The sequence below is a fragment of the Strigops habroptila genome, chromosome 10, assembly GCF_004027225.2.
Source record: "Strigops habroptila isolate Jane chromosome 10, bStrHab1.2.pri, whole genome shotgun sequence".
Taxonomy (NCBI): domain Eukaryota; kingdom Metazoa; phylum Chordata; class Aves; order Psittaciformes; family Psittacidae; genus Strigops; species Strigops habroptila.
The window spans coordinates 30,883,331-30,907,325 of record NC_046359.1 but is presented as its reverse complement, the minus strand read 5'-3'; the positions used below and the strand labels follow the sequence as shown (position 1 = coordinate 30,907,325).

Sequence of the window (23,995 nt, the reverse complement as noted above, 5' to 3'; positions counted from 1 at the left end):
ATGCATTCAGCAAAACCCAAACCAGATTCAACCTCCCTGTGCCAAATACTCCATGGCCAATGCATGCAACAAGAAGCTAGACAAGTTCCAACACAGAGCGTGCCTTAAGTTTCTGCCATTCTGCCACAGGACTGGCATGAGATACTCACTTTCTGGCTATGGTGGTGACATGAATGCGTTTCTGCGTACTGGAGTGTTGATACTGAGTGACAAACTGCACTGCCCCTCTGCCTCCCTGAGGTATCGGGGCGTTGTGCTGCAAATGAAACAAGGTAAGCCTTCAAAACAGGGTGGCTTTTCCATAATGGTAGACTACAGAGAAGTGCACTGCAGGGCATCATTTGAGCAGTCACAGAGTTAAGTAGAAGCTAGAGATGGACCAGAGAAGAGACGTGTCTGTTAGCATCGTGTTTTCTAGCAGCCCTTAGAATCAAGTGGTGCTGGGCCCATTTAATATTCCTCAGCTTGTCCCTTAAAGGATGGCAGCGACTTATCATCTCTAGCAATGAACGTAAGAATGGCACTAAGAGGCCTGAGCAAAGGTCCTGTGAGTCTACCATCCTATTCCCAACAGTAACAAGCTCACACAGCAGAGAAGACAGAGACACACATGTGGAACAGAATTCCTTTGGGGTAGCTTTCCTAGCTTCTAGCTGCCACATGCTCAGAAACTTCCCCAGCCAGAAGCTACTTCTGAGCCATCAAGTTATTACAACTTGGAGGACCAAGTCTCCATTGGTGTTTAAAAGTATACTTCATTTTCCATGGCATTTATACTTATATTCTCCACAGCACCTACTGGCAAAAAGACAATTTCTTCTTTGTTAAATAAATACCATAAGAAGAAGACAATGTAAGAATGTAGATTTTGTATAGAACAAAAATATAAGGCAATTTATGCATATGAAAACACCCTCGGAGACTATTTCTTTGGCACAAAACACTTGGTTGCTTTGCAGCCATCCATCTGCCACACAGGGGATGTCACTGCACTTTCTGGCCCTGTAACAGAGTTTGGTGTGTAAAAAAACAAAAAAAGACCAAAAAAAGAGAGAAGCCAGGACTGACCTGATTTACCACTTCAAAGTAAATGGCCAGAGTTGTGCTGGGATCCAGGCTACAAATTTTCCATTGAGATGTTCCTCCAATTCCAAGCTCCTGCACAGGATCAAAAAGCAAGCAGCATTTTTATCTCTAGCAGCAGGTGAGGCAAGCTTATGTCATACTCTGAGCAGAGGTACAAGTAATCACAGGCATTCTAGATTTCTTATCTTTTGGATGTGAATGAAGTTACTGAAGGCCACAGTTAAAAGAAAGCCTTATGGGGAGAGAATTCCATGTAGGAAAGACTGTATTTTCCTAGGGATGTTTCCAAATTGTTCTTCTTGAAAACTCTGACATTCTAGCTGAGCTGTAGGTCTAGACAGAAACTTTGCACTGTTTATTTACATCTTTATTAAAGATTTTTTCATGCCAGAAACTTACGCTTTCAGAGACACAGGGCCCTTTAGCATTCAGGGATATGCACGGTCCAATAGCTCCTGCAATTTTCAGCTCCCTAGAGGTCTAGAACAAGGTAAAAAAAAGAAGTGGTTTGGTTTGGGGTTTTTTTAAATCACCAGCACTTGTATTTCCCAGTTAATATCATCCAATGAAACTAATTTCTAACCTTCACATCCAAACATGCACCAAAAGCCATCCGAAATTCTCCATTGAATCCTTTGTTAAATACTCGCTGGAAGGTCTGCTTGAAGAGAGAAGTGTTGAAGGAGTCTCCCATCACCATGTGTCCTCTGGGAAAGAAAAAACACCACACAAAAGAACTGAAGCAACTGGGAACTGAAAGTAAATCACAAAAAATACATCCCTCCAGCTCTCATGCACGCAAACACATGCAGACCTGTTCTAAAGCACGCCTTTGCATAGGTAGAATTCACATCAGGGAGTGCACATTCATGGATGCCTTCTCCAAAGCCAGGCAAGTTAATGCTCCATCTTGGCCAGCTTGCTTCCTCAACTATATTTCTTGCCCATCCCTTTAGCTGCCTTAAAAATGCTCATGTTCCAGCAGTTAGAAATACTTTAACTCCTCAGGAAAAAGCTTTGCTCAGCCTGCTTTCCCTGAGCAGGGCTGGAACCAGCCATTCTACAGACAGGATGCCTGTGGGTGCATGAGTCTGTTGTGCCTCCCCAAAGTGCCTTTGTAAACCCAGGCCTGATCAGATGGAGCTCAGTAACGCAACCAACGGGTCAAACAATCTGCTGCTTACTGAGCACTACATGATTATTTGCAAATACCTTGCTCAAACCCTCCTTTGAGTCTCTAGACATAATGGCTGATAAGACATGCTGAGCACCCAAAAGGCCTGGTTTAGCACACAGCCTTCCTTGCAGAGACCAGAACTGTTTTCAGTGATACAGAAAACAAGACATTTACCTCTTAGAGGTGTCACTTAAAACTAGACCCAGGGAAGCCAAGAATCCCTGGAAAAGCACAACTGAGCTGTTAAGCAGAGAGAATCTGGCCCAGACAAGGAAAGCTTCTATACACAGTGCCTGACAGTCTGCTCTTCTGATGGCACTTCAGTCATGCACACACCACAAAGCATGGCGTATCTATCCCATAAATTCCGGAAAGGATACTGGCTATCTCCCAAGGAGGCAGGAGGCCTTTGCAAAAGACATGTTGCACCATGCTTTAGAATACCTTTCTCAAAGCAGGACATGGAGTTTTCTACCAGCAGTGCTAATTCACATGCTGTTTTGAGACTTCAGAAATGTGGACTTGGGATCAGGTGAGGTTTGCCATAAAACTCCTGGCAAATTCAAACCACAGTTTAGACAAGAATGATAAAAATCTCACCCTTTTGCAAACTTAACTGCTTTCTGAAGTGCTGGCCCCCTCCAACAAAAACAAATACAGGTGCCACCTTTGTGCTCTCCTGCTGTGAACATACCCAGTGAGGTTTGCACAACACTTCATCTCCAGCAGTCCAGTCTGATCCAAGGCGCAGGCATAGATGTCGATGCAATGCCCGTTGGCTGCAGCACGATTAGCCAGGGTCTCATAGTGCTGGGGAAACACACGTGGTGGTCAGGATGCTGCAATGGGCAATTTTAATACTGCTCTCCAGCAGAGGCCAACCCATGAAATACAAGGTTCAAATGAAGTGATTACCAGTGCTGTGGTAACTAAACAGTTTTGCTCTTGCTGCTCTTCTGGAGCACACTTCTCCGAGGAAGTTTGCACATGGATGAGCTTGAGTTGCACATCAGAGGTGTCATACTGCTTTCCCTAAGCTGACAGGCACAGTCATGTCTGACATTTTTACTATTTTAACTGTTTTCTTTCATAGAATCCCAGGCTGGTTTGGGTTGGAAGGGACCTTAAAGCTCATCCACTTCCAACCCCCTGCCACGGGCAGGGACACCTTCCACTAGAGCAGGTTGCTCCAAGCCCCTGTGTCCAACCTGGCCTTGAACACTGCCAGGGATGGGGCAGCCACAGCTTCTCTGGGCACCCTGTGCCAGGGCCTCAGCACCCTCACAGGGAAAGATTCTTTCCTAATATCCGATCTAAATCTCCTCTCTGTCAGTTTTAAAGCCATTCCCCCTTGTCCTATCACTACATGCCCTTATCAAAAGTCCCTCTCCAGATTTCTTGTAGGCCCCCTTTAGGTATTGGAAATCATAGGTCAAGAAGACAAAGGAGGCTTTCTGGAAGTGACCAATTCTTGGAAAACAGGTTTTCTCCTCCCCAGAAGGGCTCAGACACTTCAAAGACAACCATGCAGATATCTGGACATACTGTTCCCACATCCAGAGAATGGAATATATTTGTTCCCTGGGGAAGGACACTGGGCAGCTGTCAACAGAGCAATGTAGGTTTGTGTTATGTACTTTCCCCTCATTTAGTGTTCTGATACAACATTCAGGTTTTGTTTTTCAACATGCCCAGCAGGCACTAGCACCTACTTTGGTGGCCTTCTTCATGAACCTTGCATTGTCCTTCTCTATGTCGTGCCAAGAACGGATGGGCATTTTCAGTTCATCTCCTACCACCATGCCTGGTCCTTGTGTTGGTGGCCCACCTGTAAACAGCATTATTCTGGCCCCCGTGTTTGGAAATGTGCCCTAAAATAAATAAAGAGTTATATCAGGGGAGAAGGGGAGGAAAAAAATTATTAAATGGCAAACAATGCTTTAGGGCCCTGTCTCTGCTAGAGGTCACCTCGACAAATAGCAGTGCATTTCCTGACATTCACAGCACTCTCACGTTTAGGCTCAAGCTATGTCAAGCTTCATGTCTTTGTAACAGGAAGCAAGCAGTTTCTGTTCTTTTTACTTGCATCTTAGGTGATGGTCAGATAAACCCAGTGCATCCCATCGCCTCCACGTGGTGATACACACAAGAATCAGAGACCTTGAAACACCTGCATATTTTACCATTTAGATGGAAACCCCCAGCCCACAATGTCGTAGAGACAAACTGCACCTCTGCACCCAATGTAACTGGGCCACAGACCGAGCTGGACTGACACCTGCACACCTCTCAGCAAAGACTGACACGTGCTTACTTTGACCACCTCATCTCAAACAGCAGTATTAAGAAGACTACCTCCAGTAAGCCAACTGCAATCGAAAGAGCTACTCCAGTGGAACGTAAAGGCCTCTTTCCCTGGGTCACTGGCCATGGGTCCCTTTGCAGTTCTCCAAGCAGATCTGTTAAATTCATGTCAACCTTATGTACTGGCTGCAGAAACCTGCAAAAATTCAAATAAAATGTTTTCCTGTTTAGAAGTTTAGAGAAGAAAGTGCCTCTTTGTTCCTGGCACACACAAATTGCACTGAGTTATCAGAAGCAAAAAGTCGTGTGGCACATTCCCTGCTTACATCCACACTTCCCAAGGCCTTTGCAAAATACAAAAATTGATCAAAGCACGACATCAGGAACTGACAACAAGCCAAAGTCACAAAGAACTTCAGTGGTGATTTAGTCTACCAAAACGCACAAGAGCTGCCACTGAAAGAGAAGAGCTGAGAACGAAAAAAACCGTATTCAGCAGAGGCAGATAAAGCTTTACTGCTCAGGGGTCACTACGTGCCTGTCCACCACTTTTTGGACTTTGCTGGGTCAGGGGTAGGAGATGTTATGTAGGATTGTTACGCACAGACCAGCCCCACCATTGGCTATTCAATCAAAAAGACAAGCCCCTGCTCCAAACAACTCCCGAGCAATATGCTTTCCAAAAACAGCTACTCTGTGTTTTTCAAGTAGAAACCTAGACTGAATGTCAATTATGTTCTTGCAACTGCAAACCCAAGACACTACAGCAAGTCTAATACACTGCTGGCAGCTCTGCTAAATCCCACCCATACCTGAAATCCCATACCCATATCATCTGAAACAGAGAAATAACTGTGACAAGAGAATACCATATGAATCTTCTTACAAAGATTCTTCTTGGGAAACCCAGGTTTAGAAGTATGATGCCAAAGGGGCATAAAACATCTGCCCTGCTCTTCTGTTGTGCTGGTGCAGCTTACCTGCTTGAAATAACAGGTTGCTCTGGAGCCTGAAGAGGTCTTCCCTGTTGAATGGGCACAGCTGGCCTTGAAAGCCCAAGCATATCCTGGAGAATAGTAACAAGGAAGCAAAGGAGATATACTATTTAGACACTAAACATTATTTGCTGTCAAACCTTGAGGCTGCAATACTATAACATTAAATACATTAAAATCTGTGCAATTATTAATCTTTGTGCTCCTATTAGGAATGGATCAGTGAGCCCGTATGTAAGGCACACAAACTGTATCTTGGACAAGCTTCAAAGCCAAAAAGAAAGGACAGATACTGGGAGGGAAACAAGCTAACAATAAGAGCACTAAGCCCTTCTTTCTCCCCAGGAGCCCAGTGCTTGAAAGACCACCAGTGGTGTCAGTAGACCTAAGAGGAACAAGCCACTGGCCTAAGACATGGCAGAATATACCTGTATTTGCTTAGCTGTCAGGTCCTTTGTGCCCCTAAACACGAAGCTCTTGGAAATCCCTTCACAGCTCAGCTCATGAACCTGGATCATTCTGCCAAAAGTGATCAGCCCCACCAGAGCATCAGCAGGGAGCAGACTCAGGGACATCTGGAGGGACTCCTTCAGTGCCTGCAAGTCCTCCTCTTCCAAGCACGTGTCGACAACATACAGGAAGATCAATGGCATCTGTGGACCTCGCTAGTGTGGAAAGAGATGCATTTACTGGGCATGTGTATAAGCCAGGTGCTGCTTCATAAGAAATAAGATGAGCCCTACCTTAAGCACATTGCAGAAATGTTATTTATTTGCATTATCTTAAGTAAATCTAATACATACATAATCTGTCACAAACAAGACAATTCGGGGGGGGCTTCAAACTTGCCTATATTTCATTTACCTGCACGATATATTCAATTGTTGAAAACTGAGGCATAAGCTCTGCAGGTTGATTGACTTCAGATATGCCTGCGTATGCTGGAGGGAACTGAAAAAGAGAACAAAAAATTAGGACAAGGAAGTTGCAGGACAGAAATGCAGGGCCCTCCTCTGCAGTACAGAGGCTGCCCTGCTCATGATGTGGTTATTCAACTCTATTTACTGCTACTGCACCAACCTGATTAATTCATGACCAGAGACCCACAGTGCTGTTTTCCTAGGCACGGACAAGTTCCCAGGTTGAGCAATGACAGCTGCTCAACCCAGTGCAAATAAAAGGACTAAACCAGTGATTATGCTTTAGCTGGAATTCATTTAGCCACATGACAGTTTCTGATGGCAAAAGTCTACTCAAATCTAATGAATTTCATACTTGGCAAGAACAGTAAACATCAAGTGCAAAAACCCCACTGGAAACACGAGGGACAAAACAGCACTTTTATCTCCTTCCTATGCTCTGCATGCTGGCAAAAGTGAACTCAAGCCAGACAAGATGTCAGGTAGAACAGACGCATTAACAAGTACTCTGTCCTGGGTTCATCAGGAGAAAAAGGCCAAAGGAATCTAAAAAAGTGGAATTTATGCTGAACATCCTTTGCTGGGGATGTTCAATAAAATGTTCACTGAAAAGATGGAAGGGCTGATGCTTTTTCCAACTTACCTGATTTCTCTGAAAACAGAAGTTACAAGCCCAGAGCTTGGCCCGATAGTCAACTTGGCTGCAAGGAAAAGATGAAGCATTAGTATAACCACAGGACCGATTTTACAGCACAGCTTCACAATTGTCTGTGCTGGTTCACAGCACTGAGAAACAAACAGACTACCATACACACAACTTGAGTGGTAAGAGTTTTAGGGATTCAAACTCTCATTCTATTGCCAGAAAGTCCATCAGCTCATCCAGCCCTGCCAATTCCAGGCTTGTCAGCATGACGGAGCACCAACAGCTCTTTGGAGCTTAGGTTTGGCAGACAAAGGCTCAGGTCTAATCATTCTTTCACTACACTTGGACTTATTTCAGTCATCTTATTGTTTGTACAGCTGTAGCACGCAAGTACTCCAGTGACAGAGCAGCAGGAGCTACTCACCCAGATCCTGCACAAACACTGAACAAATAGGCTGTTCCCTGCCCCAAAGAGTTTACTTAGCTCACTACGACATCCTGGAACTGCTGGTACAGTAAAGCCTGGCCATACTCTTGGTTTATGGGTTTGAGCTCTTTTTGCTTCCTCTTACTGGCCTTCCCTGCTTTTTCTCAGCCCAACACTACGCTCCGAGTATGTACGATCATCACATGATTTTGGGACCAAGATTGTTCCTCTTACATTCTCAGCAAAACTTCAAAGACAGCTGCGATGCTTATAGTGGAGCTGACCTACAAGCAGCAGGAAACCAAGTGAACATCACAGCCCAGAGAACAATATCAGTATAATCAGCATCTTTGTTTAAGTTTCATCATTCATCACAAAATTCTTGGCCATTTCCACATCATCTCTGCCTTAATAGCCTCCCCAAAGGCACTCCTCTCTCCTCTGGTTCTGGCAACTCTAGTAATGGGCTGGCACTCAACATCATGCATGCATGGGTTTTAGGGATGTGGAACTGTTCAAGTGAGTCCAGATGAGGCCATGGAGATGCTCTGAGGGCTGGAGCATCTCTGCTCTGGAGACAGGCTGAGAGAGCTGGGCTTGTTCAGCCTGGAGAAGAGAAGGCTCCTTAAGGGGAGACCTTAGAGCAGCTCCAGTGCCTAAAGGGGCCGACAAGAAATCTGGAGAGGGGCTTTTGACAAAGGCAGGTAGTGATAGGACAAAGTGGTTTTAAGTTGACAGAGGGGACATTTAGATTAGACATTAGGAAAAAGTTCTTCCCTGTGAGGGTGCTGACGCCCTGGCACAGGGTGCCCAGAGAAGCTGTGGCTGCCCCATCCCTGGCAGTGTTCAAGGCCAGGCTGGACACAGGGGCTTGGAGCAACCTGCTCTAGCAGAAGGTGTCCCTGCCCATGGCAGGGGGTTGGAAGTGGATGAGCTTTAAGGTCCCTTCCAACCCAAACCAGTCTGGGATTCTATGATTATATGACTTTAACAAACCCACATGTAACTGAAAAAGGCTGCCAGGCACTAGACAGAGAAAAGGGGAAATAAGGAAGTAGCAAAGCTCAGATAAAAACTAGGTTCTATCCAACCTCTATCAACATCCCCAGCCACCAAATTCATACCAGAGTGGGTTGAGCACTGCTTTGCAAGTTGGCCTGCTACAAAGCACCGGCTCATACTGCACAGGTGGCAGGTCAAGACGCTCCTTCAGCGGGGTCAGAAGACAGGCCAGGGGCACAACCATCCTCGTGGCCTCCAGCCTACTGGACGGCCACACATTCCAGCTGAAACGCACACCATCACGCTCCTCATTTTGCTGGATGAACTCCAGGTACGTCGCCATGGGACTGCAGAAGCTCTGAAAGGACATAAGCAACACACTGCATGTAGGCACAAGGCATTGCAGAACAAAGCCAATACATTATGAGTTAATCCCATTATCAAATGAACCATGTGGCTATATTAACCTCTTCTGTCCAGTGCTCTCCAGACATTCCAGACAATTAAACCACCACCAAATCCAAAGAAGAAACAAGGCAATTTGACACTCTAAGCCAGAACATGAGGGATTTTTTCCCTTGAGATCCACATTTAACATCCCAGTATCCACTCAGCCTCATGCTGGCGCCAAAGCAATCCTGCCTGACTCAGGTAAGGGAAAACCAGGTCAGATTTGCAACATATCCTGAAGCCTTCAGCTGAAACCTTGGGGAGAAAAAAAGGAGACCAAAACACTCATCACAAATGTCACCTGGCCGCCAGCCTGACCTGCTTACAGATGGAAAGGAGCACATCACAAAAAGCTCAAAAAACACCTCTGGGCTCACTCCAACAGCTCCATGTCCCTCTCGTGTTGTTGCTCCCAGTGCTGGATGCTGTGCTCCAGGCGGGAGAGGACAGACCCTTCCAAAGCCTCAGCAGATGAGCAGTGGTAGTATTCCAGCATCCACATGGGATCTGCTATGGAGCACACTGCTCACCCCCACTCCTTCCAGCGAAGCTGCTGCTTCCTCGCGGTGATATGGGGCACACCACAGACCACCCAGCCAGAGCTCGGCACAGCTATAGGGGACAGCGGGGATCCCCAGCAAAGCCACAGGGACCACCTCCGACCCGTACGGCCATAGCGTAAAGCCCTGATCCCCTCCGCTGCTGACCACCCAGCACCTCCCATAGGGGACACCACTGATCCCTCCAGCCTCTCCCATAGGATACGCTACTGAATGTCCCACAATATGGGACACCACTGACGCCCCCAGCCCCTATAGGGGACGCACTGACACCCCCCACAGCCTCCCGTACAGGGGTCAGCACGGACACCCCGACCCACAGCGCCCACCTGCCCGCGCCGCGCCGCTCCCCGCCGCCGTGTGTCCCGGCAGCCCCCGCGCACCCGGCAAGGCCAGCTCAGCGGTACGGGGTGCCCGCAGCCAAGATGGCGGCACCGGCACGCGCCGCCCGCGCCCGGAGAGGCTCAGCCGACATCTTGGCTAAGGGCACGCTACGCGCCGTGCTGAAGGAGGGGAAGAGGCGCGACCCTATCAAACATGGCGAGGCGGCGGCGTCAGGGGCGCCATCTTGACTAAGGGTGCCAGGTGCAGCGTTGGAATGGAGCCAAACGGGGTGCCCTGCTAAAGATGGCGGGGGGTGTCGCCCTCGTGCGCTGGCACTGGCGGCCCGAGGGGTGGGGGAAGCAGCGCTTCTCTCGGGGTGCTCGGCAGCTTTGGAGGGTGCTGTCGTATTCAGCACGGAGGGTCGTCTTTGTAAACGGAGAAACTCCCGGGAAGAGGTTATTAATAATAACTAAAGAGACTTTTTAAAAGAAAGTTAACCGACAGTTAACTGACAGCAGCCTCATCTTTATCTCAGTTCCCAGCTCCCCTCCCAAGCCAGGGTCGCTTTCCAGGGATAAACTGGACTTCCCATCGTTGCTGTTCCCAGAAAAGATGCAGAAGCCAGCTTTACGCTCACCTTTACCCTCACCGCTGGCTTGAGGCTACAGGGGTTCATCACTCATCATAGAGAATGCTACCTATGCTTATACGCTAAAGTATATAATATTCAAATTACTACTATTGTTAATGTCCTCAGACCCAGGACTTGCTCTCCAAGCACTATCAGTAAGAGGCAAAGCAAATCTGCTCCTCTGGAGTTGCTTCTTTATCCTTCATTTTACATCTTCCTCATATTGCCATGTCTCAGAAGCAAAGCACAGCACCTCAGCTGGGACCCAGGGGTTCAAGGCCATGCTGCACCCACCCTGCTAGCATTAGATTAAAACATTGAGCAGCTGGTGTGAGCTTGTGTCCTGGTTTCAGCTGGGATAAACTCTATTTTCTTCCTAGTAGCTGGTGCAGTGCTGTGTTTTGGATTTAGGATGGAATAATATTGATAACACAACTACGTTTTAGCTGTGCTGAGCAGTGCTCACCCAGAGTCAAGGCCTCTTCTGCCTAGTGCTTCTAGACCAAATAAGTAAAAGCTTTCCCCTTCTCCTGTTTTCCTGGAAGAAGCACAAGCTTGCTCAAAAAGTGAGAGAAGGGGGAAAACAACACCGGCTGCCTACATAAGCCTCAACTTGTTTTCTGTTTAACAACTGGAAGAGGAGAATGCTTTGAGCTCTGCTTCCCCTCTTCCTCACTCCCCCCAGCATCTCCTGAGGAGTGGGAAGGCAGTCTGTGTGTGGTGGGCAGCCCTGTTTAAGGTGTCTATGCCCTGTTTCAAAGCATCAAGTGTTTGGCAGCTATAAGAAACCCAGCTGTCCCCACTCGAGATTGTTTCTTCCCCCAAAGCGCTTTGCACATGGAGACAAAACAGGAAACCTAAGCAAGCTTCAAGAGCTTTCTCTTCCCTTTCCTGAGCCCTAGGGGAGCCGTACCAGGAGGAGACAGAAGGTGGCACTCGAACAGCACCAGATGAACAACCATCGCGCTTAACACCTCCAACGAGTTATGAGCAGAGTAAACCAAAAGACAGCAGGAGGAAAAACGGAACAACCATTCAGCCACGGGGTGAATGTTTTCCCTATCACAAGTTTGCCGTTAATGTTTTAAACTTTGGACTGTAAAGGCTAGACACGTCAAACAGTACCTGCTAGCTGTCCTCTGTTCGTTCACGATGCAGCCTGGTACTGAAGTTACTGTTTCTTAGACATGAGGAGCAGTCTAGCACTTGATCCCATGTGAAGATGGCAGTGGGGTATGACAACCCTCCGCTTGCCTTTGGACAGTTGGTTACCACCAGTGAGGAAACAGCTCAGAGCAGCCTGGTAGTTCCCAGCAGGGTCTGCACTCCCCAGGGCTCACAGAAACAGGGATGAGCTCTCTGACCCAGGAGGTACCTCATGGTCCTGCGAAACTGACCTCTTGTAGGAGGCGTGCATAAAGAAATGAGCAGATCATGCTTCCAGGTGGTCATCAATCTTTTGAGGGTTAACTTTATTTAGTTCTCAGCTTTCTACAGCTAGGTGTTTTCACATTCAGTACTGGAGCTAGTATAGTAGCTTCCTCAAAATGTCGCATTTCATACCAGTTTGTAAAACGGACAGCTTTCCTTCAGTCTTTTACCTGGCAACTCAGGCAGGAAAAAAAACCCCACTATACTGTTACCTTTTAGCATTTACTCCCTTCTTAAGAATTACAGGCTGACAGATTAGCCAGGTTTGTGACAAAGCAGAATGACAGAAAGATCATTCCTCCAATTCATTTAGATCAGATTCCTATTTTACAGATAGGCAAGTGAAATTGCTTTACTTTTCTCTATAGGCATAGAGGATTTTTTCCAAATTTGAGAAGCTTTGTTAGAGCTACAACACCAAGAAGCTTCAGAGACCACAAAGGTCATCTAAGCCAGGTAAACCCTGTACAAATGAGCCAGAATTTAAAGAGCTTAATAAACCAGCTCTCTACTTCCTAAAGCTGTTCGCAGACAAGCTCTCCTTTTTCCTATTGCCAGTGAATATGGTTATACTGCATGAAGTGACATTCCTGCATGATAAAGATGTATTGTTTCCCTGAAAGCTATCTTCTAGCTGCAGCAGAGCACAAACAATGTGTTATCTCTGCCAGCAGGAGGATTCAGGACCCCATTGTGTTAGGTCCTCTTTGAACACAAGCGGACAAAAGGCAACCCTAGACCCACACCTCAATGAAATTACCTTTGGCCATATAACGGTTATCTGAAGCAGCATTTTCCTCAGGCTTAAGTGTGCTGAGTGGTTAAAGTGGCAGAGAAAGAACAAACATCGGATCATTTCACTCCCAGTACTCTTTTGTAAGAGCTCTTCTGCCTCTGCAGAGATATGCATCCCTGTCACCTCTGCAACAAAAGAAAAAGCTGGCTGTGGGTGCTCACACTAGCTAATACAATCACATTCAGCTTATCAGTACTAGTTATTTGCTCCAGTTGGAGACAGCATTCCCAGCTGCCCCCAAACAAGGAGCCTTTGCCTCTATCTACACCCTCTCTGAATGGGACAGAAACCAAGTTTTTGTTTTATTCTTTGTTCAGCACTTACCTTCTGTCCACAACCCACGATGTAAGTAGGAAAACAGAAAATCAAAGAATATTTGAACACTTCTGTGTGTGATCCAGACTGCTTTTAGAAGGTGCAAACTCCTGGACAGTATTGAAATAGCTGATGTAAAGACTCCTGCCCTTCTTAGGTAAACTGTCTTCCAAAATCTGCTAGCCCAACTGTTTACTACTCATGGTCCAATTACCTGGCAAGCTGATAACAGTTGTTGTAGAGGTGCTTGACCATTTCCCCTCAACAGTGTCCAGGAGGGCTTATTTTCAGACAGGGAATCTTGAAAATAGCTAGATGCAACAGGTCCAGCATTGTGCTTGGCCCACGTATCGTTGCCCAGTGCTGGGAGGCTGCTTGTGAAGATGATGAGTAGAGATCCAGCAAGATGAAGCTACAGGTAGCAACTTGTACTGGGAGGAGAGTGTCTGCACAGTGCCCTGCTGCTAGTACATCACTCAGTCCTCTGTTACTCTGGAACTGGCTGTACCCTACATGCACAATATTCTCACTTAGGAGAACGGAGCTGACTGGTTTTCCCTAGAGGTTGCTTGATTATAGGTTAAGGAAGAGGTGGAGTCACTAATTAGCATAACATAGCTGGTACAAAAATCTGTTTACTTCCCTGATCCGAACCTGCATTTTCAGATCAGGATCCGAAACCTGCATTTTTCAAAGACAGTATGACCCCTCTAAAACCGCCAGATGGACATCAATAACCAGCGCAACCTAGACACAGCTCTCTCTTCAGAGGCTTATGACAACGCCACAGTCTGTAACATACAGACTGTAACATGCAATTGCTAATTCATCATTCCAGTCACACAGAGGAACCAGAGGGGTCACATTGAGAAGATAAACAGAAACTGGCTCCCCATCACATTGATAAGATTGTGCTTTTTGACGAGATGCTGATATCATGCCTTTCTCAAATCACAAACCAAGGCCAGAGGTCATATTTATGTGCCAACAACCGTCACTGACATCTTTTTCAACCCTGGGGGTACTCGGATCATCTATAAAATTTTCCCTGTACCATCACACGAGAGAAACTTTTTTTTCCCCTCTTCTGGAAAAAGCATCTTCCCAGAATACATCTAGTCAAATTTTCATAACCACATACATGATGCAGCTGCCAGAACACACCAACACAGATCTGATGATGCTCTTGTAGCTGTCAGATGAAGGGATAAATACAACAGATGCATCACCAGGCAATGGAGGAAATGAAGCACTGATGTACATGAGAAAAAGTCAGGGGTTTAATGATAAATTAGTAGGTAACAAAGATAATAAAGACTGTGAGTTCTGTTTGACATATTCAGGATCTTTCCCAAGTAAGATTCTTTGTCTTCAATTAGATGGTAGCTGTCATGGGAGAAAAGTGTCAGATTTAGGACTTAACTACCCTAGCAGCATTAATCTGAAAGCAAAGTTTGGGATCTCCTTCTTGGCAACACTCGTCAGCAAGTTCTTCTGATCAGCTAATGACTTACTTTGTCATTCAGAATAAGCATCTGTGGCGTACTCAACACAACCCTTGATGTGATGCATCACCACCCAGCTCTTCTATGGCACTTGCCAAGTCCCACAACCAATTTTTGATACAAAAAGGGATCTACATTTCCACTTGAGCCTTGATCTTCAGTGCTGACTCAATTTCCAGTCCACTCACAGGACTGCTTAGACAACTGATGTATTGCTGCTTTATGTTACATTAAAAAACGAAGTCACTGCAATGTCCTGAAGTTGCTCACAAGTTTAGGAAGTCCACTTCTTAAAAAGCAAGCTGCTTGGTCACCTTGGCTGTGAAGCATGAGTCCAGTTTACAGTTTCATTTTAAAACTCCAGCCACTCTGTCATATAAATACAGTTTGATGGAGAAATCTCACCACCTTCATGGCAATCATCAAAAACCTACAAAAGAAAGCCCCATGTCAGCAGAGAAATTATACACAGCAAGCAATATCTGACAGGAATAACATGCTCATGTGTTTGCTGCTCCTTCTCCAGTAGAACAGCAGCAGTCTAACAGAGGCCTGTATCAGCAATAGTGTGGCAGCAGGACCAGGGCAGTGATCATCCCCCTGCACTGGACACTGGTGAGGCTGCACCTCGAATCCTGTGCTCAGTTTTGGACCCCTCACAACAAGAGAGATGTTGAGGTGCTGGAGCAGGGCCACAGAAGGGCAACAGAGCTGGTGAAGGGCCTGGAGCACAAGTGTGATGAGGAACGGCTGAGGGACCTGGGGGGGTTTAGTCTGGAGAAGAGAAGGCTCAGGGGGGACCTTATCGCTCTCTATAGTTACCTGAAAGGAGGATGGAGCCAGGAGGGGGCTGGTCTCTGCTCCCAAGGAACAAAGGACAGGACAAGAGGAAACAGCCTCAAGCTGTGCCAGGGGAGGTTTAGACTGGATGTTAGGAACAATTTCTTCCCCAAAGGACAGTCAGGCATTGGAACAGGCTGCTCAGGGCAGTGGTGAAATCACCGTCCCTGGAAGTGTTCACAAACTGTGTAGACGAGGCCCTCAGTGCCATGGGTTAGTGGTGGCCTTGGCAGTGCTGGGGAACAGTTGGACTGGATGATCTTGAAGGTCTTTTCCAACCCAGTTGATTCTATGATTCTATGAAACTTGGGATCAGAAAATACACTAATATAATTTCGAATGGGCTACACTTGAGAACACCCTTTCATACATCTCTTCCCTGGACTGTGTAAGTGTGAAGCATCCTGGTCTAAACTGAAGAACCTGCGTGTTGCACCATAGCTGAAGCATCATGGATAACGCTCGTAAGCACAGCTGGCTTAGAAAGCCACAAGGATCACTCCTGGGCATAACCTTGCAGTGTGCCTGCTGGCCATTTGCAGGACTGCATTGAAAATCTGGATGCACCCACCTATTCATACACAGAATTAATTACTTACAGGGCAGAGTCCACAGGGTGTCCTGACTAATCCAGTGGGCTGTATAAGAGGGCTGACGGCTCTGTACAACTTCATCTGTCCATCCACACTGCCTACCGTCCCCTCCTTTGCAGCAATAATAGTCATCTCCACTTTTCCATCATATATGAGCGTATTTAAAATGGTTTCTATGTCTTCCATTGACAACTCTACCTAAGAAACAATTTAAAAGATAAATATTAGTAAAGATACATGCCAGCAAGTCCTGCAAGGAAGAAATGAGTCCTTGAGTAATAAATCCTTAGGGGTTCTAGCCTAGCCCAGATAAAGGCACTGCTGACACTGGGCACTTTATGAGGCTATGCAGACACAAAAAGAAAAGCACATACCAATACCTCCTACCTCCCAAGGACTTTTGGGTTACACTAGCCTTGGCTTACCAAAAAGTTTCCCTATGCACCTCAAGTGCCTACATCCTCCAAACACTACACACTTCCAGTTTTAGAGGAAAAGTATTGTAAAAAGAAAAAGACAAGACTGCTGAAGATATACCTAATGATGGATAATTGCAAGGTTTTTTCCCTTCTTTTTTCCCCCTCTCCTAAAACTGCTTGAAGTGCACAGACAAACTTGAGAGAAATTATAAAAGTAGTTGAGACTGTTAAAGGAACACTTACTTCAAAGTCAGTTTTACTTCATCCACAAGGATGTGAACGCTAATTCTTTTATAAGTCTTCAAAAACCCACAGGCACAATCTATCCTGGAGTTCCATGCAGCATCAGTGACTCTCCTCAAAAAGCAGTCAACAGCAAATCCCACCTCCACTGCAGTAACCATAGGGTACTAAAGCACTTACCGGACCCTCACCAAATTTGCAGGACCCAACTCCTCTAGGTAGCCATGCACTGACAATTTTGACAGTAGTAAAATGAATCGATTCTGACCTTACTGATACCCAGTTCACAGATGTATTTCCACACCTCATGGGATGAGGCGAACGAGCTGTTCCTCTGTATCATGGGGTTCTGTTTGCTCTCTCGAGCGCCCTCTGCCTAAGGAAGAAAACCAAAGATGAGTTACAGTCAGTACCCACTGCCAAGAGCCTCCTTCATGGTTCAGTTTCAGGCAGACTGAAGTACAAAAGTTGATTTCCAAACCATTTCTGGGACATGTTTTTTATTTAGCATTTAAAGCTATGTCCTTAAAACTGTGAGACAATGCAGCGCACAACCAAACAGAATTTTACAAGAAATAGGACAAAATTTACACAGTCATTTAGGTTACTATGAAGGAATAGCAGCATTTGGCATTTTGTTGGCAAAAAAAAAAATAATTCATGCAGTACCTACTGCCAGTTAAAATATATTTTAACAGAATAGAGGAATGCTGCAATCTGTATAGGACTTATTTAACAGAGAGCAGGCTTCTCCTGCAGTTCAACCAGGGAAAACTGTTTTTTAAGCACCCTATATCCTCTCAGAAATAAGGAGCTCTGCAGGGAACACAGTGATTTTTGCTGCATTTTTTGGTGCTGTGGTCTTTGCTGCCTAGCTTGTCAATGGAGCTTGGAGACAGAAGGCTTCGCTCCCTGCACAGGGTGTGAAAATATGCATTATTAAAATGCAACGGCATCCCACTTGCTGTGACAAAAATAAACCAGTATAGACTTGCCAATCTGGTTATAACAACAGTCAACACTTATGGAAAACACCATGGAAAACTTAAGCCTTGCCTGTCACTGGTTTTATAAAGAAAATAATTACTTGCACAAACCAAATGGAAGTTGACTTTAGCAGTGGCACTCACCTTACTCTGTAGAAATTTAAAACACTGCTGATTTAACACCTCCACAAACTCTGACTCAAAGTCTTGGTCACTGTACCAAGCCCCACCGGTCACCGAGCGGTCAGGCTGCAGGTTATACAGCATATACACTTTCTTCTTGGATGCCTGTTGGAGAAAACATGCAGCTCTCAATATCTGGAAGGAAGATTGAAGATGATATCTGCCAAAGAGATGGTTCTTAAGATTGGAAGATTGAAGAAAGGAAGATTGAAGATGATATCTGTCAAAGAGATGGTTCATTACTCCTAAAACCCAGGGCGCAGCAATCCAGCTGACTCAAGCTATCCTTAACACGTTTGACCCTCAGATAGCATGGAGATAAAGATGAATACATTTAGATTCCTAATCATTTTATAACATAGTGTTAGGAGAGTCCAAAATATCAGCAGCATGCACACAATACAAACCTCACTGAAGGAGGTCTCAGAGCTTAATTGTAGCCTACTGACTCTTATTCCCCTCCACAGTCAAAAGAGGACAGGAAGCTGTCTCCAGAAGACAGCAAAGACAAACTTAATGGAGATGCTTCCAATTGTTTCTGCAGGAATCAACCTCTACAATGATGATAAGACCACCTTTACACGATCAAACCCTGCAGCTAGTTAGCCCTTGCGAGCCCACTCCTTACTGCCACAACTAGACAGGGCGAATGAGAATGCCGCTTCAGTACTGACAGTAGTAGTCACTTAAAGGACAATGGTCATCCAAAGGACTAACTCAGCAACCCCTGAAGCTATTTTAGCAGCATTACACCCCCTGTATGGCTAGATGAAGCCAGCATCTCTCACAAGAACATGAAAAAGCTACTGCTTTTCTGTGTCAAACTCCTTTATCTCCATTTTATTCAGGAAATTACCCTCACCCCTCACATCCCCCGACAAACACACACACACAAGACGAGGTATTGCCTCCACGGTGCAGATGAGATTGGCACACAGAAAAGGCACACAACATAAAACTTTCAAGTTCACAAACAAGTAGACTTCCTGGTTTACCAGGCCCTGCAACAAGACAGAATCTCTGCTGGAAACCAGGAAAATGTCCAAAGAACATGCTAATACTAATGATTTGTAATTAAGCAGGTAAGGGAGAACATATGCTGCCTGGGCATTATAAGAGCATGAGAAAAAGCATGGAATAGGATAAGCCCTACTCTGGTACGTGGACTGTTTGCACATAAGAAAGTACTTGAGTAACTGGAACAAAGTAGAGGAACCAAGACTAAAACAGAATCAAATGTCTTAGAAATTGTTTATACAATGCAAATCCAGTACGAACCAGATAAATGAAGGGAGTTTCAGGATCTCTGGGAGAGAGGAACCTTGCAAGGCCACTTGCAGCTAGGTAACTTTATCACTTGTCCCATGTAAAAAGGCTGAGGTTGCTGTGTACAGCAACACTGGGACCAATAGAGAAAAAGCAATTACAGGCAGGTTGCTTATTTGGGTGCAGACTGCATGGAGAAATGAGACAAGTGGTAGAAAAGAGTTAAGAAACAGAAGAGGAGAATAAGGTATAAAAACGGAGAACAAGAGAGAGCAGGATCTGCAGCCAGCGGGAGCATGGATGTGTACAGACAGCAGAGAAGCAGACCTGTGGACCTAAGCCTACTGGATGCTAGGGGGAACCCACCAAAATCTTCCCTATGTTTAGGTCTTAAAGATCAGGCATGGAAGTGCAGAGAAAAGGGTGCCAGAACTGGAGACCAGCAGCAATGTGAGGGGTTTGTGAAGGGTAACAGAACTATAACAACAGTTATGTGCAATAAAGAGTTAAGAGAACTAGAACTGCAACTTGTTAGTAACGGTGTGTAATTAGTAGTGGTGGGAAGAGAGATAGGGCCGTATATTACTAGTCATGTGTTTACTAGTTAAATCAGTTTGCTAGTGGTATGTTGATTATTTAATAAACATTATGGCCTCTTGTATCACTGCACCTCAAACCTGCACACCAAAGCAGAGCGTCAAACACTGGTGCACAGTCAGTGAGAAAGTTGGAGGCAGAATGAGGTATCTCTGCTCCCAGTCCCATTCAAACATACACAGCATGCAGCAAATGTTTGAAATTGTTAAAACGCAACAGTCAAATACTCACTGCCACAGATTTAACTGCTTTAATTAGTTTCTTGCTTTCCAAGTTTTTCAGTATCTTGTTGATCTCCGTTAAAGGCAAATTACTTTTGTATCTAATGTCCCTGCTCCAAATACCTGTTTAAAAACAGAGAAGTGACCAGAAATGAATAAAAGAAACCATTTGCTTTTCTACATACTCACAAACCAAAAGTCACGTCACAGGACTGCTTGACTTGCTTGCCAACCACAGGGTGTATCCTCAATCCTACCACTCCCAGCAAAAGGTAGGAAAGGGACAGGTGGGGACGGAACGAAACAAACAACTAACAAGACCAAGAAACATACCACAACCACCACACTGTCTTTTTGCCCTTTGCTCTTACACATGGACCCCATTTCACTGCCAACATGAATATATGGAATCATAGAGCGGTTTGGGCTGGGAGGGACCTTAAAGCTCATCCAGTTCCAACCCCCTGCTACGGGCAGGGACACCTTCCACTAGAGCAGGTTGCTCCAAGCCCCTGTGTCCAACCTGGCCTTGAACACTGCCAGGGATGGGGCAGCCACAGCTCCTCTGGGCAACCTGTGCCAGGGCCTCAGCACCCTCACAGGGAAGAATTTCTGTCTAATGTCTAATCTAAACGTCCTCTCTGTCAGTTTAAAACCACTTTTCCTGTCACTATCTGTCTTTGTCAAAAGCCCCTCTCCAGATTTCTTGTCAACCCCTTTAGGCACTGGGAGCTGCTCTAAGGTCTCCCCTTAAGGAGCCTTCTCTTCTCCAGGCTGAACCAGCCCAGCTCTCTCAGCCTGTCTCCAGAGCAGAGCTGCTCCAGCCCTTGGAGCATCTCCATGGCCTGATCTGGACTCGCTCCAACAGCTCCACATCCCTCTGGTGTTGGGGGCCCCAGAGCTGGACAAAGAACTGCAGGGGGGGGGTCTCACCAGAGCGGAGCAGAGAGGGAGAAAGATATTCCAAGTATTCTGGAAGAGCCCCCCCAAAAGTCAACCAGGATAGGTCATTATTTTAATAGAGAAATAGGTCATCTTCTCATTTGTTTTTAAAATGCAGACACATGGAACATTAGCTACAGATCTGGCTTGGGGACTCCAGATTTCATATTTTATTATCTGCACAAGCGTTTAAAAGTCTGGACAGGAATGGTTCCCTAAGTAAACATTCACAATTAAAGTACCTTTGTTGCCTGCATCTTCTATAATTTGGTAAACCAGCTTCTCTTGATTGTCAGAGCCTTTCATTTTACTGTAAAATAAGACACATATCAGGGTTTTTGAAAGGCCCAAAATCTGAAAGTTGAATTTGTTTTAAACTGCAAAGGAGTACTATGAAAAGAACCAACACACAAAATAGAACCTCTACACAATAAGCCAGCCATTGGCCAATATAATACATGACACTAAACCTCTCTGGATCCAGCCAAGCTTGCCAGTGAGAAGCCACAATAAAGAGAAAAGAGCACAGTATGAAAGAAAAGCTGCAAAGAGGGAGTTATTCAACATGTCATAACAACAGAGAATTCAGGGTCGCACACTAATGCAGCTGCGGAAGGTCTAACACAGCACAGAGCATAATTTAGGATAATCTGTCTCTACACAGAACATCTTCAGAAGAATAGTAGCATGCTTCCAACTCTAAAACACGTATTTTCACTTGTCTGAGAAAGCCTGAACTCAACAATTTCTTCTAATGCATCTGAAAGAAAAGATGAGATGCCTGCACTGAGGATAACTTGAAAGGATATTTCTTTTCAGAAGTATGTCCAGGCATCTCTTACTCAGATTTACACAGGCATCACAAGACATGATTTGAAGGTACACTTCCGTAAATCAAAGAGTTCAAGTGCCCTCCTGGAACAGCTGTAAAGATGATTGCTGATCCTGAAACATGAGCAGTGAGGAAGACCACAGAACCACAGCCTGCAGATGGTTTGGTTAGGCTTCAGCTGGATTTCACCCGAGCATATACATACATTTGCACAGATCACTTTGCAGTCATCTGGACCAGGAATTCTGCTAGGAAGACAGAGCTCTGTACAGTAGAAACCACTATACCTAAAACACTTGTCAGGATCAGCTTAGGCGATTTAAATGCACCTCCTGAAACAAGCAGTTCTGTCTCATAACATCCATGTTACAGAATCCATATTACACTGCTGAGTGTCTCCTCAGCAAGGCTATACATGAGTTGCAGAACTGTGTCCCAAATATATTTTTCCAGCAAACAGAGGGCTTACCTTGCATTTTGAGACTCTTTGATTCTGTACAGGAGACCTGCATTACTTCTGAGAAGATCCAGTTGCCCCTAGGAGAGATGGGCACAATGCATTTACTTTCCTTCAAATAGCGTGTTTCAGAACTTGGCAAGAATCTTCTAAACTTCCAAAATAAAAACCTTTTTTCACGTCAACAGGGTAAAGAAAAGAGAAAACTAATATTTCTAACACTGGAAACAATAATACCCTTGAGAATATTTTTTTCCCCAACAAATAGCCAGGAAAAAAACTCCAAACAAACAAATGTACTTCTCAATAGTAGCTTCCTCACCTAGAAATACACATGGATATACATGTTCACGTTAATTTTGTAAGTTGAGATAAGCTTTAATTTGCTTTGGCAATGATAAGTGCTTATGGCAACCAAAAGTAAGTTATGGTAACTGTATATTATGGCAAATGATGCTAAATCCAAAGGGATTCATTTGCTAGCCCTGCCCAGCAGGTTGCTACCAAGCAGAATGTGTGTATGAAGAGTGCTCTGGGTTGGCTGAAATAACATGAGGAAGGCGAGATCCCCCTACCATTGAGAGCAGCCTGTTGATCGCCATGGCTCGCTGCTGGGCTTCCATGTGAGGCATATCATTTTGAATCACCTGGTCTGTGATACCATGAGGGAACTGATGACACAGCTCAATAATCCTAAGGGAGGAGAAAACCAAGTTTAAAATCATGTTCTGTTGCATCCAAAATCAAAACCAAATGGTACTGGAGTCAGAATGGAAGACAGGGAAAAGAAGAACTTAAAGAAAAAGTACCCATGAAGTGCTTCTTAGAATCCCAGAATGGTTTGTGTTGGAAGGGACCTTAAAGCTCATCCAGTTCCAACCCCCTGCCACGGGCAGGGACACCTTCCACTAGAGCAGGTTGCTCCAAGCCCCTGTGTCCAACGTGGCCTTGAACACTGCCAGGGATGGGGCAGCCACAGCTGCTCTGGGCAACCTGTGCCAGGGCCTCACAGGGAAAAACTTCTTCCTAATGTCTCATCTAAATCTCCCCTCTGCCAGTTTAAAACCATACCCCCCTGCCCTACCACTATATTCTCAGTCATACCTATTGAGGGAACTTGGCATCTATTTCCTGTGCTGACAAATGTGCTGCTGCAACTGCTGGACAAAGGTAGTTCACCTTTGCTCTGTGATAACACTGAAAATGGTGCTCCACTTTACTTCGATGTTGCTCTCATTATTAACAACACAGATTTAGAGGCCTCCGTACAGTGTCTCTATACAAAAGGCTCTGATGGGAAGGAAGCGCTAGCATGAGAGAACGCAAACACTGATGAAACACCTTGTAGAAAAGCAGAAAAGCCACAACCCGCCTTCTAAGTACACTAAAACTCCAGGGCAGCTGAAGGCAACCAGACCCCGTCCCTCGCTGCCACCTAAGCACCGCTGCCCCAGCACAAAGCACACGGCGCCCCCAGCAGCACCAAGTCTCTCCTTCAGACCTATCCCCTAACCCACCCCAAGGCATGTACCTGCTGCCTCCCTCGCCTCCCCGCATCCCCAGCGCGCCCCGCCGCTTCCCGGCCCTCCTGGCCCCTCCGGGCAGCCTCCCCCCGGCGCACCCAGCCCGCCCGCCCCGCACCTGCTCTCTATATCCATGGGGTCGGGCACCTCCGGCTTCACCTTCACCTCCGCCATGGCGCAGCGCGGCCGCTCCGCCACCCGCGACAGCACCGCCGGGCGGCGCGGAGAGGTGACGTCAGAGCCAGCGCGACGGAAAGAAAGGCGGGGAGGCGCCGGTTGCTAAGTAGCGGGACGCGGACCAATGGGCGGCCGCGCTGGCGGGGC

General features: G+C 45.9%; 1 protein-coding gene across 8 annotated transcripts in view; it reads right to left on the bottom strand.

Annotated features, from left to right (window-relative positions):
• LOC115613998 (protein transport protein Sec23A) overlaps positions 1-23,910 on the bottom strand; it is a 31,221-nt gene extending 7,311 nt beyond the window's left edge. The window contains exons 1-19 of one of the 8 annotated variants that reach the window (XM_030500177.1): positions 23,790-23,910; positions 22,724-22,841; positions 22,161-22,228; positions 21,102-21,169; positions 19,928-20,040; positions 17,795-17,938; positions 16,933-17,040; positions 8,680-8,915; positions 7,126-7,183; positions 6,427-6,513; positions 5,991-6,227; positions 5,548-5,633; positions 4,619-4,763; positions 3,976-4,134; positions 2,958-3,073; positions 1,670-1,793; positions 1,486-1,566; positions 1,069-1,158; positions 150-256 (exon numbers count right to left, since the gene is read on the bottom strand). In XM_030500177.1, coding sequence (XP_030356037.1) covers positions 150-256; positions 1,069-1,158; positions 1,486-1,566; positions 1,670-1,793; positions 2,958-3,073; positions 3,976-4,134; positions 4,619-4,763; positions 5,548-5,633; positions 5,991-6,227; positions 6,427-6,513; positions 7,126-7,183; positions 8,680-8,915; positions 16,933-17,040; positions 17,795-17,938; positions 19,928-20,040; positions 21,102-21,169; positions 22,161-22,228; positions 22,724-22,841; positions 23,790-23,845 — 2,201 coding nt within the window. In that variant the 5' untranslated portion in view covers positions 23,846-23,910. Of the gene's footprint in view, positions 1-149; positions 257-1,068; positions 1,159-1,485; positions 1,567-1,669; positions 1,794-2,957; positions 3,074-3,975; positions 4,135-4,618; positions 4,764-5,547; positions 5,634-5,990; positions 6,228-6,426; positions 6,514-7,125; positions 7,184-8,679; positions 8,916-9,896; positions 9,991-12,713; positions 12,735-14,322; positions 15,000-16,008; positions 16,201-16,932; positions 17,041-17,794; positions 17,939-19,927; positions 20,041-21,101; positions 21,170-22,160; positions 22,229-22,723; positions 22,842-23,789 lie in introns of those variants that run through there. The other 7 variants (XM_030500179.1, XM_030500180.1, XM_030500183.1 and 4 more) reach the window with 7 other exon arrangements.
• Between the last annotated feature and the right edge of the window lie 85 nt (positions 23,911-23,995).